Source organism: Oncorhynchus clarkii, chromosome 6, assembly GCF_045791955.1.
Source record: "Oncorhynchus clarkii lewisi isolate Uvic-CL-2024 chromosome 6, UVic_Ocla_1.0, whole genome shotgun sequence".
Classification (NCBI taxonomy): Eukaryota; Metazoa; Chordata; class Actinopteri; order Salmoniformes; family Salmonidae; genus Oncorhynchus; species Oncorhynchus clarkii.
The window spans coordinates 287,817-301,510 of NC_092152.1; the positions used below are offsets into that span (position 1 = coordinate 287,817).

Genomic DNA, 13,694 nt, shown 5'->3' on the forward strand with positions numbered 1-13,694 from the left:
TGTTAAGCATGTTCCAATTTAGGTCGCCTAGCAGCACAAGCTCTGAAGATAGGGGGGGCAATCAGTTCACATATGGTGTCCAGAGCACAGCTGGGGGCAGAGGGTGGTCTATAGCAGGCGGCAACGGTGAGAGACTTGTTTTTAGAGAGGTGGATTTTTAAAAGTAGAAGTTCAAATTGTTTGGGTACAGACCTGGATAGTAGGACAGAACTCTGCAGGCTATCTTTGCAGTAGATTGCAACACCCTTTGGCAGTTCTATCTTGTCTGAAAATGTTGTAGTTTGGAATTAAAATGTCTGAATTTTTGGTGGTCTTCCTAAGCCAGGATTCAGACACAGCTAGAACATCCGGGTTGGCAGAGTGTGCTAAAGCAGTGAATAGAACAAACTTAGAGAGGAGGCTTCTAATGTTAACATGCATTAAACCAAGGCTATTACGGTTACAGAAGTCGTCAAAAGAGAGCGCCTGGGGAATAGGAGTGGAGCTAGGCACTGCAGGGCCTGGATTCACCTCTACATCGCCAGATGAACAGAGTAGGAGTAGAATAAGGGTGCGGCTAAAAGCAATAAGAATTGGTCGTTTAGAACGTCTGGAACAGAGAGTAAAAGGAGGTTTCTGGGGGCGATAAAATAGCATCAAGGTATAATGTACAGACAAAGGTAAGGTAGGATGTGAATACAGTGGAGGTAAACCTAGGTGTTGAGTGATGAAGAGAGAGATATTGTCTCTAGAAACATAATTGAAACCAGGAGATGTCATTGCATGTGTGGGTGGTGGAACTAATAGGTTGGATAAGGTATAATGAGCAGGACTAGAGGCTCTACAGTGAAATAAGCCAATAAACACTAACCAGAACAGCAATGGACAAGGCATATTGACATGAAGGAGAGGCATGCTCAGTCGAGTGATCAAAAGGGTCCAGTGAGTGGAGAGGTTGGTTGGGGGTCACGGCGATTTAGACAGCTAAATCGATAGCAAGCTAGCATAGGAGCAAGCTAGCATAAGATGGAGGTCTGTTATTAGCCAACTCTTGCGTTCCGTCAGTAGATTAGTGGGTTTCCGTGTGGTAGAGGGGATGAATCCAAATCACACAACAACAACAAAAATAAAAACAATAGATATAGTTATAGAGGCCCAAGAAGAAAAATAAATAAATAAATAAAAATAAAATAAAAATTGTCCGATTGTCTATTCAGATAGCAGCCGATAAGATAGCCAACGGCTAGCAGGCCGCAGATGGGCGCCCAGGCAACGTTGCGCCGGAGGAGCCAGCCGGACAGTTCCCTCGGGTAGACAACGTCGGCAGTCTAGCCGTGAAGGCCCGGTGGGGCTCCGCATAGGCAGCAAAACGGGTCCGGATAGGTGACTGCAGCCCAGGAGTGATTGATGGAACTCTTCAGCTGGCTAGCTCCGGAACAATTGATGTTAGCTCCGGAATCGACGAAAGCCGATAGTCACACGGATAGCAGCTAGCTAGCTGCGAGATCCAGGCATGGACGTCCAGAGCCAGCGGCCGAAATCCAGGGACATGGAGAGAAAAATTGGTCCGATATGTTCCGCTCCGAGCCGCGCTGCGCTGCACCGCGCCGTACAAAACTGGCGATAGATTCTCGAGCCAAAGGACAGCCGATGACCACAAACTGTGGTCAGCTGAGTACCAACGATTAGCCAGTAAATAAGCTAACTAGCTTCTGAACATTAAGGAGAGGCATGCTTAGTCGAGTGATCATAAGGGTCCAGTTAGTAGTGAGGTTGGTTGGGGTCACGGCGATTCAGACAGCTAGCCGGGCCATCGGTAGCAAGCTAGCATAGGATGGAGGTCTGTTTTTAGCCACCTTGTGCGTTTCCGTGGGTAGATTAGTGGGGTTCCGTGTGGTAGAGGGGATCAATCCAATTGGCAAAATAGATATAGTTATTGTGACCCAAGAAATATTGTCCGATAGACCTATTCAGATAGCAGCCGATAAGACAGCTAACGATTAGCGGGCCGCAGATGGGCGTTCAGGTAACGTCGCGACGGAGGGGCCAGTTGGATCTCTCCCTCGGGCAGATAACGTCAGTAGTCCAGTCGTGAAGGCCCGGTGGGGCTCCGCATTGGCAGCAAAACGGGTCCGGATAGGTGATTGTAGCCCAACTCTTCAGCTGGCAAGCTCCACAATAATTGATGTTTGCTCCGGGATCGACGTAAGCCAATAGTCACACGGATAGCAGCTAGCTAGCTGCGAGATCCAGGTGTAAATGTCCAGAGCTTGCGGTTGAAATCCGGGGATATGGAGAAAAAAATAGGCCCGGTATGTTCTGGTCTGAGTCGCGTTGTACAAAACTGGCGATAAATTTTCGAGCTAAAGGATAGCTGATGACCACAAACCGTGATTAGCTGAATACTAACATTAGCCAGTAAACTGGCTAGCTTCTGGTTAGCTTCTGTTTAGCTTCTGGTTAGCTTCTGTTAAGCTTCTGGTTAGCTTCTATTGTGGATTTCAGATTTGAGGTAAATACTTTTTTTTAAATTGGTGATGCGGGTTGCAGGAGAGTGTTTTGAAGTTGAGTTTTTGGAAAAGAAAATATATAAAAGATATGCGAAGAAAGGTATGGAGAGAGTCCACCAACGAATGTGGAAGAGGTCTATTTATCCTGGGACACACCCAGGCCCAGGTGTTTCCCATGTTGCTGACGACCCTTCCGGCTCCGCCCACCGGCATCCTAATAAGCAAACAAGAGCAAAGAGAGAGAATACGGCAGTCAGAGTGGGAGGGTCATCACAGGAGGAGGTGCTCTTATTCTCCATGGACTTCAGTGTCCTAAAACTTTTTGGAGCTAGAGCTACAGGATGCAAATTTCTGTTTGAAAAAGCTAATCTTTGCTTTTCTGACTGACTGTGTGTGTTGGTTCCTGACTTCCCTGAAAAGTTTCATATCGCTGGGACTATTCGATGCTAGTGCAGTCCGCCGCAGGATGTTTTTGTGCTGGTCGAGTCCAGTCAGTTCTGGAGTGAAACAAGGGTTCTGTTCTTAGTTCACATTTTTTTGAAAGGGGCATGCTTATTTAAGATGGTGAGAAAATTCATTTTAATGAACGACCAGGCATCCTCCACTGACAGGATGAGGTCAATATCCTTCCAGGATTCCCGGGCCAGGTCGATTAGAAAGGCCTGCTCGCAGAAGTGATTTAGGGAGCGATTGACAGTGATGAGGGGTGGTCGTTTGACCATGGACCAATAGCGGATGCAGGCAATGAGGCAGTGATCGCTGAGATCCTGATTGAAAACAGCAGAGGTGTATTTGGAGGGCAAGTTGGTCAGGATAATATCTATGAGGGTGCCCATGTTTACGGATTTAGGGTTGGACTTGGTGGGTTCCTTCCTTAATTTGTGAGATTGAGGGCATCCAGCTTAGATTGTAGGACTGCCGGGTTGTTAACCTCTAGCGTCGAGCAATCCCGTATCCGGGAGCGTAATCATAGCCTCAAGCTCATTACCATAACGCAACGTTTCCTATTCATGAAAATCGCAAATGAAATGAAATAAATATATTCAAACACAAGCTTAGCCTTTTGTTAAAACCCTCTTGCGACGAGCAATCCCGGATCCGGGATCGTAATCATAGCCTCAAACGAATTAGCATAACGCAGCGGACATAAATACCCCTAGTAACTTTTCCTATTCATGAAAATCGCAAATGAAATGAAATAAATATATTTCCAACTTCCGGGTTGGATTTTTATCTGGGTTTCGCCTGTAACATCAGTTCTGTCGCACTCACAGACAATATCTTTGCAGTTTTGGAAACGTCAGTGTCTTCTTTCCAAAGCTGTCAATTATATTCATAGTCGAGCATCTTTACGTGACAAAATATCTTGTTTAAAACGGGAACGTTTTTCATCCAAAAATGTTAATAGCGCCCCCTAATGCATAACTGAATTTATTTGCAAATTATGGTGGAAAATAAGTATTTGGTCACCTACAAACAAGCAAGATTTCTGGCTCTCACAGACCTGTAACTTCTTTAAGAGGCTCCTCCGTCCTCCACTCGTTACCTGTATCAATGGCACCTGTTTGAACTTGTTGTCAATATAAAAGACACTTGTCCACAACCTCAAACAGTCACACTCCAAACTCCACTATGGCCAAGACCAAAGAGCTGTCAAAGGACACCAGAAACAAAATTGTAGACCTGCACCAGGCTGGGAAGACTGAATCTGCAATAGGTAAGCAGCTTGGTTTGAAGAAATCAACTGTGGGAGCAATTATTAGGAAATGGACATAGAATACCACTGATAATCTCCCTCGGTCTGGGGCTCCACGCAAGATCTCACCCCGTGGGGTCAAAATGATCACAAGAACGGTGAGCAAAAATCACAGAACCACACGGGGGACCTAGTGAATGACCTGCAGAGAGCTGGGACCAAAGTAACAAAGCCTACCATCAGTAACACACTACGCCGCCAGGGACTCATCCTGCAGTGCCAGACGTGTCCCTCTGCTTAAGCCAGTACATGTCCAGGCCCGTCTGAAGTTTGCTAGAGAGCATTTGGATGATCCAGAAGAAGATTGGGAGATTGTCATATGGTCAGATGAAACCAAAATATAACTTTTTGGTAAAAACTCAACTCGTCGTGTTTGGAGGACAAAGAATGCCGATTTGCATCCAAAGAACACCATATCTACTGTGAAGCATGGGGGTGGAAACATCATGCTTTGGGGCTGTTTTTCTGCAAAGGGACCAGGACGACTGATCCGTGTAAAGGAAATAATGAATGGGGCCATGTATCGTGAGATTTTGAGTGAAAACCTCCTTCCATCAGCAAGGGCATTGAAGATGAAACGTGGCTGGGTCTTTCAGCATGACAATGATCCCAAACACACCGCTCGGGCAACGAAGGAGTGGCTTCGTAAGAAGCATTTCAATGTCCTGGAGTGGCCTAGCCAGTCTCCAGATCTCAACCCCATAGAAAATCTTTGGAATCAGTTGAAAGTCCGTGTTGCCCAGCAACAGCCCCAAAACATCACTGCTCTAGAGGAGATCTGCATGGAGGAATGGGCCAAAATACCAGCAACAGTGTGTGAAAACCTTGTGAAGACATCATAAATATTCCCTTACCTTTGATGATCTTTCATCAGAATGCAGTGCAAGGAGTCCTAGTTCCACAATCAATCATTGTTTTGTTCCATAAGTCCAATACTTGTGTCCAATTAGCTGCACATGCTAGCACTTTCAGCTCACGTGCCCAAAAGCTGACTGCTTTTCCAGGAGAACTCGGACGAAAACTTAAAAAAGATATATTCCAGGTCGAATAAACTGGTCAAACTAAGTAGAGAACCAATCTTCAGGATGTTATTTTCATATATATCCAATAACGTTCCAACCGGAGCATACGTTTTCATCTGCTGCCAAATGGAACGATGGTGATAACAACAGACAAATGCGCAGCAGGGAAATTGCATTCTGCCAGGACATTCCCCTCCCATTCGGTCAAAGTTCACACCAGAGGCTCCATTCCACGTTCTACTGAATGAGGACATCTAGTGGAAGGCGTAGGAAGTACTAACAGATCCATATCTTATTTGGAAGTGAAGAGGCGATGACTTAAAATTAGACCCGCTTTCAGAATTTCACTTCCTGTTTGGAAGATTGCCTGCCCTATGAGTTCTGTTATACTCACAGACATAATTCAAACAGTTTTAGAAAGTTCAGAGTGTTTTCTATCCAATAGTACTAATAATATGCATATATTAGCAATCTAGGACAGAGTAGGATGCAGTTCATTATGGGCACGCAATTCATCCAAAGTGAAAATACTGCCCCCTATCCCCAACAAGTTTTAAGGAAGTCTCAAGGTTTTGCTCGCTTGAGGTAGAGTGTCTCATGATAAGCTGTAGACAACACTATTTACCAAGAAAGTTTTCATCTATATTTCTCATAGCTGTCTATTACCTCTACAGAGGAAAACAATTATTGACCACCTTTACTCCACACACAGAGATGCATACAAAGCCCTCCCTTGCCCTCCATTTTGGCAAATCTGACCATAATTCCATCCTCCTCATTCCTGCTTACAAGCAAAAACTAAAGCAGGAAGCACCAGTGACTTCGTCAATAAAGACGTGGTCAGATGAAGCAGATCCTAAGCTACATGACTGTTTTGCTAGCACAGACTGAAATATGTTCCGGGATTCTTCCAATGGCATTGAGGAGGCCACCACATCAGTCACTGGCTTCATCAATAAGTGCATTGATGATGTCGTCCCCACAGTGACCGTACTTACATACCCCAAACAGAAGCCATGGATTACAGGCAACACCCGCACTGCGCTAAAGGGTAGAGCTGCCGGGACTCTAACCTGAACTCTTATAAGAAATCCCGCTATGCCCTCAGACGAACCATCAAACAGGCAAAGCCTCAATAAAGGACTAAGATTGAATTCTACTACACTGGCTCCGAGGCTCGTCGGATGTGGCAGGGCTTGCAAAATATTAGAGACTACAAAGGGAAGCACAGCCGCAAGCTGCCCAGAGACACGAGCCTATCAGACGAGCTAAATAACTTCTATGCTCGCTTTGTGGCAAGCAACACTGAAGCATGCATGAGAGCATCAGCTGTTCCGGACGACTGTGTGATCACGTTCTACGCAGCCGAAGTCAGTAAGACCTTTAAAAACTTCTTACGGGGCGGCAGGGTAGCCTAGTGGTTAGAGCGTTGGACTAGTAACCGGAAGGTTGCAAGTTTAAACCCCTGAGCTGACAAGGTACAAATCTGTCGTTCTGCCCCTGAACAGGCAGTTAACCCACTGTTCCTAGGCCGTCATTGAAAATAAGAATTTGTTCTTAACTGACTTGCCTAGTTAAATAAAGGTTAAAAAAAATGGTATACTTGGCCAAAGGCCAGGGAAAATGCAGCGCGGCAAATTCAAATAAAATGATATAAAAATCAAACTTTCATTAATAAATCACACATATAAGATACTAAATTAAAGCTACACTTGTTGTGAATCCAGCCAACATGTCAAATTTTAAAAAGGCTTTTCGGCGAAAGCATACGAATCTATTATCTGATGATAGCACAACAGTAAACAAAGAGAGTAGCATATTTCAACCCTGCAGGCGCTACACAAAACACAGAAATAAAATATAAAACATGCCTTACCTTTGACGAGCTTCTTTTGTTGGCACTCCAATATGTCCCATAAACATCACAATTGGTCCTTTTGTTCGATTAATTCCGTCCATATATATCCAAAATGTCCATTTATTTGACGCGTTTGATCCAGAACAAAACAGCTTCCAAATTGCACAACATCACTACAAAATATCTCAAAATTTTCCTGTAAACTTTGCCAAAACATTTCAAACTACTTTTGTAATACAACTTTAGGTATTTTTAAACATTAATAATCAATCAAATTGAAGACGGGTCTATCGGTTTTCAATAGAGGACGAGAGGAAACTAACGCTACTTTTCAAGTCTTGCGCAACTCTTAACAATGTTACCCATTTCCTAGATGGCCGTACTTCTTCATTGCACAAAGGAATGACCTCAACCAAATTCCAAAGACTGGTGACATCCATTGGAAGCGGTAGGAACTGAAAACAAGTGACCTAAGAAATATCGTTTCCCAATGAGAACTCACTGAACAGACAGAGACCTAAAAAAAAACGGTTAGTCCTCGAGGTTTTGCCTGCTACATAAATTCTGTTATACTCACAGACATGATTCAAACAGTTTTAGAAACTTCAGAGTGTTTTCTATCCAAATCTACTAATAATATGCATATCTTGTATTCTTGGCATGAGTAGCAGGAAGTTGAAATTGGGCACGCTATTTATCCAAAAGTGAAAATGCTGCCCCCTATACCTTAAGAAGTTTTTAAACAGGTCAACATTCACAAGGCTGCGGGGCCAGACGGATTACCAGGATGTCTACTTTGAGCATGCACTGACCAACTAGCAATTGTCTTCACTGACATGTTCAACCTGTCCCTGACTGAGTCAGTAATACAAACATGTTTCAAGCAGACCACCATAGTCCCTGCCTAAATGTCTACTGACCTGTAGCACTCACATCTGTAGCCATGAAGTGCTTTCAAAGAATGGTCATGGCTCACATCAACACCATTATCCCAGAAACCCGAGACCCACTCCAATTTGCATACCTCCCCAACAGATCCACAGATGTTGCAATCTCTATTGCACTCCACACTGCCCTTTCTCACCTGGACAAAGGGAACACCTACGTGAGAATGCTATTCATTGACTACAGCTCAGCGTTCAACACCATAGTGCCCTCAAAGCTCATTACTAAGCTAAGGACACTGGGACTAAATGCCTGTCTCCGCAACTGGATCCTGGACTTCCTGACAGGCCACCCCAAGTGGTAAGGGTAGGTAACAACACGTCTGCCTCTCTTACTCTCAACACGGGGGCCCCTCAGTGGTGAATGCTTAGTCTCCTCCTGTACTCCCGGTTCACACATGACTGCATGGCCATTCACAACTCCATCATTAAATTTGCCAACGACACAACAGTGGTAGGCATGAGACAGCCTATAGGGAGGAGGTCAGAGACCTGGCCATGTGGTGCCAGGATAACAACCTCTCCTTCAACCTGATCAAGACAAAGGAGATGACTGTGGACTACAAGAAAAATAGGTGGTGTCCGCATCACCAACAAACTATCATGGTCCAAACCCACCAAGACTGTCGTGAAGAGGGCACAACAAAGCCTATTCCCCCCCAGGAAACTGAAAAGATTTGGCATGGGTCCTGAGATCCCCAAAAAGTTCTACAGCTGCACCATTGAGAGCATCCTGACTGGTTGCATTACTGCCTAGTATGGCAACTGTTTGGCCTCCGACCGCAAGGCACTACAGAGGGTAGTCCGTACAGCCCAGTACATCACTGGGGCCAAGCTTCCTGCCATCCAGGACCTCTATACCAGGCGGTGCCAGAGGAAGGCCCTAAAAATTATCAAAGACTCCAACCACCTTATTCATAGACTGTTCTCTCTGCTACCGCATGGCAAGTTGTACTGGAGCACCAGGTCTAGGTCCAACTGCCTCTACCCCCAAGCCATAAAACTTCTGAACAGCTAATCAAATGGCTACCCAGACTTTGCATTGTGCCCCCACCCTCTCTTTTACGCTGATGCTACTCTCTGGTGATTAGCTATGCATAGTCACTTTAACTCTACCTACACGTACACATTTCTTCAATTACCTCAACAAACCTGTGCCCCGCACAGGGCTTGTAGGGCTTGTAAGTAAGCATTTCACTGTAACCTGTTGTTTTCGGTGCATGTGGCAAATAAAATTGGATTTGACTTGAAAAAGTCCTGGGGTCTGAATACTTTCATAACTTATAACTTGTTGATGTGTGTCACTTGTCTATGTGTGTTACTTGTCTATGTGTTCTACTTGTCTATGTGTGTTATAACTTTTGATGTGTTATTGCTTGTTGATGTGGTATTACTTGTTGATGTGTGTTATTGTCTATGTGTGTTATTGTCTATGTGTGTTACTTGTCTATGTGTGTTATTGTCCATGTGTGCTATTGTCTATGTGTGTTATTACTTGTATGTTGTTTGCTTGTCGATGTGTGTTGTTTGCCTGTCAATGTATGTTGTTTGCTTTTTGATGTGTGTTGTTTGCTTTTCGATGTGTGTTGTTTGCTTGTCGGTGTGTTGTTTGCTTTTCGATGTGTGTTGTTTGCTTGTCGATGTGTGTTGTTTGCTTTTCGATGTGTGTTGTTTGCTTGTCTATGTGTGTTGTTTGATTGTCGATGTGTGTTGTTTGCTTGTCGATGTGTGTTGTTTGCTTGTCGATGTGTGTTGTTTATTTATCGGTGTGTGTTGTTTGCTTTTCGATGTGTGTTGTTTGCTTGTCGATGTGTGTTGTTTGTTTGTCGATGTGTGTTGTTTGCTTGTCGGTGTGTTGTTTGCTTTTCGATGTGTGTTGTTTGCTTGTCGATGTGTGTTGTTTGCTTTTCGATGTGTGTTGTTTGCTTGTCGATGTGTGTTGTTTGCTTGTCGATGTGTGTTGTTTGCTTTTCGATGTGTGTTGTTTGCTTGTCGATGTGTGTTTTTTGCTTTTCGATGTGTGTTGTTTGCTTGTCTATGTGTGTTGTTTGCTTGTCGATGTGTGTTGTTTGCTTGTCGATGTGTGTTGTTTGCTTGTCGATGTGTGTTGTTTATTTATCGGTGTGTTGTTTGTTTGTCGATGTGTGGTGTTTGCTTGTCGATGTGTGTTGTTTGTTTGTCGATGTGTGTTGTTTGCTTGTCGATGTGTGTTGTTTGTTTGTTGATGTGTGTTGTTTGCTTGTCAATGTGTGTTGTTTGCTTGTCTATGTGTGTTGTTTGCTTGTCTATGTGTGTTGTTTGCTTGTCTATGTGTGTTGTTTGCTTGTCTGTGTGTTGTTTGCTTGTCGATGTGTGTTGTTTGCTTGTCGATGTGTGTTGTTTGCTTGTCGATGTGTGTTGTTTGCTTGTCGATGTGTGTTGTTTGTTTGTCGATGTGTGTTGTTTGCTTGTCTATGTGTGTTGTTTGCTTGTCCATGTGTGTTGTTTGCTTGTCTGTGTGTTGTTTGCTTGTCTGTTTGCTGTTTGCTTGTCGATGTGTGTTTTTGTAAGCCCTGCTCTCTGTTCCTCCCCCTCCAGCCAACGAGCCCCAACCGTGGCTGGTTTGTTCCCCCGTTCGGAGGCAATCCTTGGTGGGTGTACGTGGTGTCAGCGGTGCCTGCCCTGCTGGTCACAATCCTACTCTTCATGGACCAGCAGATAACTGCTGTCATCGTCAACAGGAAGGAGCACATGCTGAAGGTTGGAAAGGGCAGGGTTTCAATAGTCTGAAGGTAGGACAGGACAGGGTCTCAATAGTCTGAAGGTTTTATAGGACAGGGTCTCAATAGTCTGAAGGTTTTATAGGGCAGGGTCTCAATAGTCTGAAGGTAGGAGAGGGCAGGGTCTCAGTAGTCTGAAGGTAGGACAGGGTCTCAATAGTCTGAAGGTTTTATAGGGCAGGGTCTCAATAGTCTGAAGGTAGGACAGGACAGGGTCTCAATAGTCTGAAGGTAGGACAGGGTCTCAATAGTCTGAAGGTTTTATATGGCAGGGTCTCAATAGTCTGACGGTTTTATATGGCAGGGTCTCAATAGTCTGAAGGTTTTATATGGCAGGGTCTCAATACTCTGAAGGTTTTATATGGCAGGGTCTCAATAGTCTGAAGGTTTTATAGTGCAGGGTCTCAATAGTCTGAAGGTAGGAGAGGGCAGGGTCTCAATAGTCTGAAGGTAGGACAGGACAGGGTCTCAATAGTCTGAAGGTAGGAGAGGGCAGGGCCTCAATAGTCTGAAGGTAGAACAGGACAGGGTCTCAATAGTCTAAAAGGTTTTATATGGCAGGGTCTCAATAGTCTGAAGGTAGGAGAGGACAGGGTCTCAATGGTCTGAAGGTTTTATAGGGCAGGGTCTCAATGGTCTGAAGGTTTTATAGGGCAGGGTCTCAATGGTCTGAAGGTTTTATAGGGCAGGGTCTCAATAGTCTGAAGATTTTATAGGGCAGGGTCTCAATAGTCTGAAGGTTTTATAGGACAGGGTCTCAATAGTCTGAAGGTTTTATAGGGCAGGGTCTCAATAGTCTGAAGGTTTTATATGGCAGGGTCTCAATAGTCTGAAGGTAGGAGAGGACAGGGTCTCAATAGTCTGAAGGTAGGAGAGGACAGGGTCTCAATAGTCTGAAGGTTTTATAGGACAGGGTCTCAATAGTCTGAAGGTTTTATAGGGCAGGGTCTCAATAGTCTGAAGGTAGGACAGGGTCTCAATAGTCTGAAGGTTTTATATGGCAGGGTCTCAATAGTCTGAAGGTAGGACAGGGTCTCAATAGTCTGAAGGTAGGACAGGACAGGGTCTCAATAGTCTGAAGGTTTTATAGGACAGGGTCTCAATAGTCTGAAGGTTTTATAGGGCAGGGTCTCAATAGTCTGAAGGTTTTATAGGGCAGGGTCTCAATAGTCTGAAGGTAGGACAGGACAGGGTCTCAATAGTCTGAAGGTTTTATAGGGCAGGGTCTCAATAGTCTGAAGGTTTTATAGGACAGGGTCTCAATAGTCTGAAGGTAGGACAGGACAGGGTCTCAATAGTCTGAAGGTTTTATAGGGCAGAGTCTCAATAGTCTGAAGGTAGGACAGGTAAGGGTCTCAATAGTCTGAAGGTTTTATAGTACAGGGTCTCAATAGTCTGAAGGTTTTATAGGGTAGGTTCTCAATAGTCTGAAGATTTTATAGGACAGGGTCTCAATAGTCTGAAGGTAGCACAGGGTCTCAATAGTCTGAAGGTAGGGCAGGGTCTCAATAGTCTGAAGGTAGGAGAGGACAGGGTCTCAATAGTCTGAAGGTTTTATAGGACAGGATCTCAATAGTCTGAAGGTAGGAGAGGACAGGGTCTCAATAGTCTGAAGGTTTTATAGTGCAGGGTCTCAATAGTCTGAAGGTTTTATAGGGCAGGGTCTCAATAGTCTGAAGGTAGGAGAGGACAGGGTCTCAATAGTCTGAAGGTTTTATAGGGCAGGGTCTCAATAGTCTGAAGGTTTTATAGGACAGGGTCTCAATAGTCTGAAGGTTTTATAGGGCAGGGTCTCAATAGTCTGAAGGTTTTATAGGGCAGGGTCTCAATAGTCTGAAGGTAGGACAGGACAGGGTCTCAATAGTCTGAAGGTTGTATAGGGCAGGGTCTCAATAGTCTGAAGGTTTTATAGGACAGGGTCTCAATAGTCTGAAGGTAGGACAGGACAGGGTCTCAATAGTCTGAAGGTTTTATAGGGCAGAGTCTCAATAGTCTGAAGGTAGGACAGGTCAGGGTCTCAATAGTCTGAAGGTTTTATAGTACAGGGTCTCAATAGTCTGAAGGTTTTATAGGGTAGGTTCTCAATAGTCTGAAGATTTTATAGGACAGGGTCTCAATAGTCTGAAGGTAGGACAGGGTCTCAATAGTCTGAAGGTAGGGCAGGGTCTCAATAGTCTGAAGGTAGGAGAGGACAGGGTCTCAATAGTCTGAAGGTTTTATAGGACAGGATCTCAATAGTCTGAAGGTAGGAGAGGACAGGGTCTCAATAGTCTGAAGGTTTTATAGTGCAGGGTCTCAATAGTCTGAAGGTTTTATAGGGCAGGGTCTCAATAGTCTGAAGGTAGGAGAGGACAGGGTCTCAATAGTCTGAAGGTTTTATAGGACAGGGTCTCAATAGTCTGAAGGTTTTATAGGGCAGGGTCTCAATAGTCTGAAGGCAGAACTGGGTCTCAATAGTCTGAAGGTAGGACAGGACAGGGTCTCAATAGTCTGAAGGTTTTATAGGACAGGGTCTCAATAGTCTGAAGGTTTTATAGTGCAGGGTCTCAATAGTCTGAAGGTTTTATAGGGCAGGGTCTCAATAGTCTGAAGGTAGGACAGGACAGGGTCTCAGTAGTCTGAAGGTTTTATAGGACAGGGTCTCAATAGTCTGAAGGTTTTATAGTGCAGGGTCTCAATAGTCTGAAGGTTTTATAGGGCAGGGTCTCAATAGTCTGAAGGTAGGACAGGACAGGGTCTCAATAGTCTGAAGGTTTTATAGGATAGGGTCTCAATAGTCTGAAGGTTTTATAGTGCAGGGTCTCAATAGTCTGAAGGTTTTATATGGCAGGGTCTCAATAGTCTGAAGGTAGGACAGGGTCTCAAT

General features: G+C 44.5%; 1 protein-coding gene across 6 annotated transcripts in view; it reads left to right on the forward strand.

Moving 5' to 3' along the window:
* Positions 1-13,694, forward strand: part of LOC139410542 (electrogenic sodium bicarbonate cotransporter 1-like) — a 362,813-nt gene that overhangs the window by 246,505 nt on the left and 102,614 nt on the right. For all 6 annotated transcript variants that reach the window (XM_071155809.1, XM_071155807.1, XM_071155806.1 and 3 more), the window contains one exon: positions 10,647-10,808. In XM_071155809.1, coding sequence (XP_071011910.1) covers positions 10,647-10,808 — 162 coding nt within the window. The remainder of the gene's footprint in view (positions 1-10,646; positions 10,809-13,694) is intronic.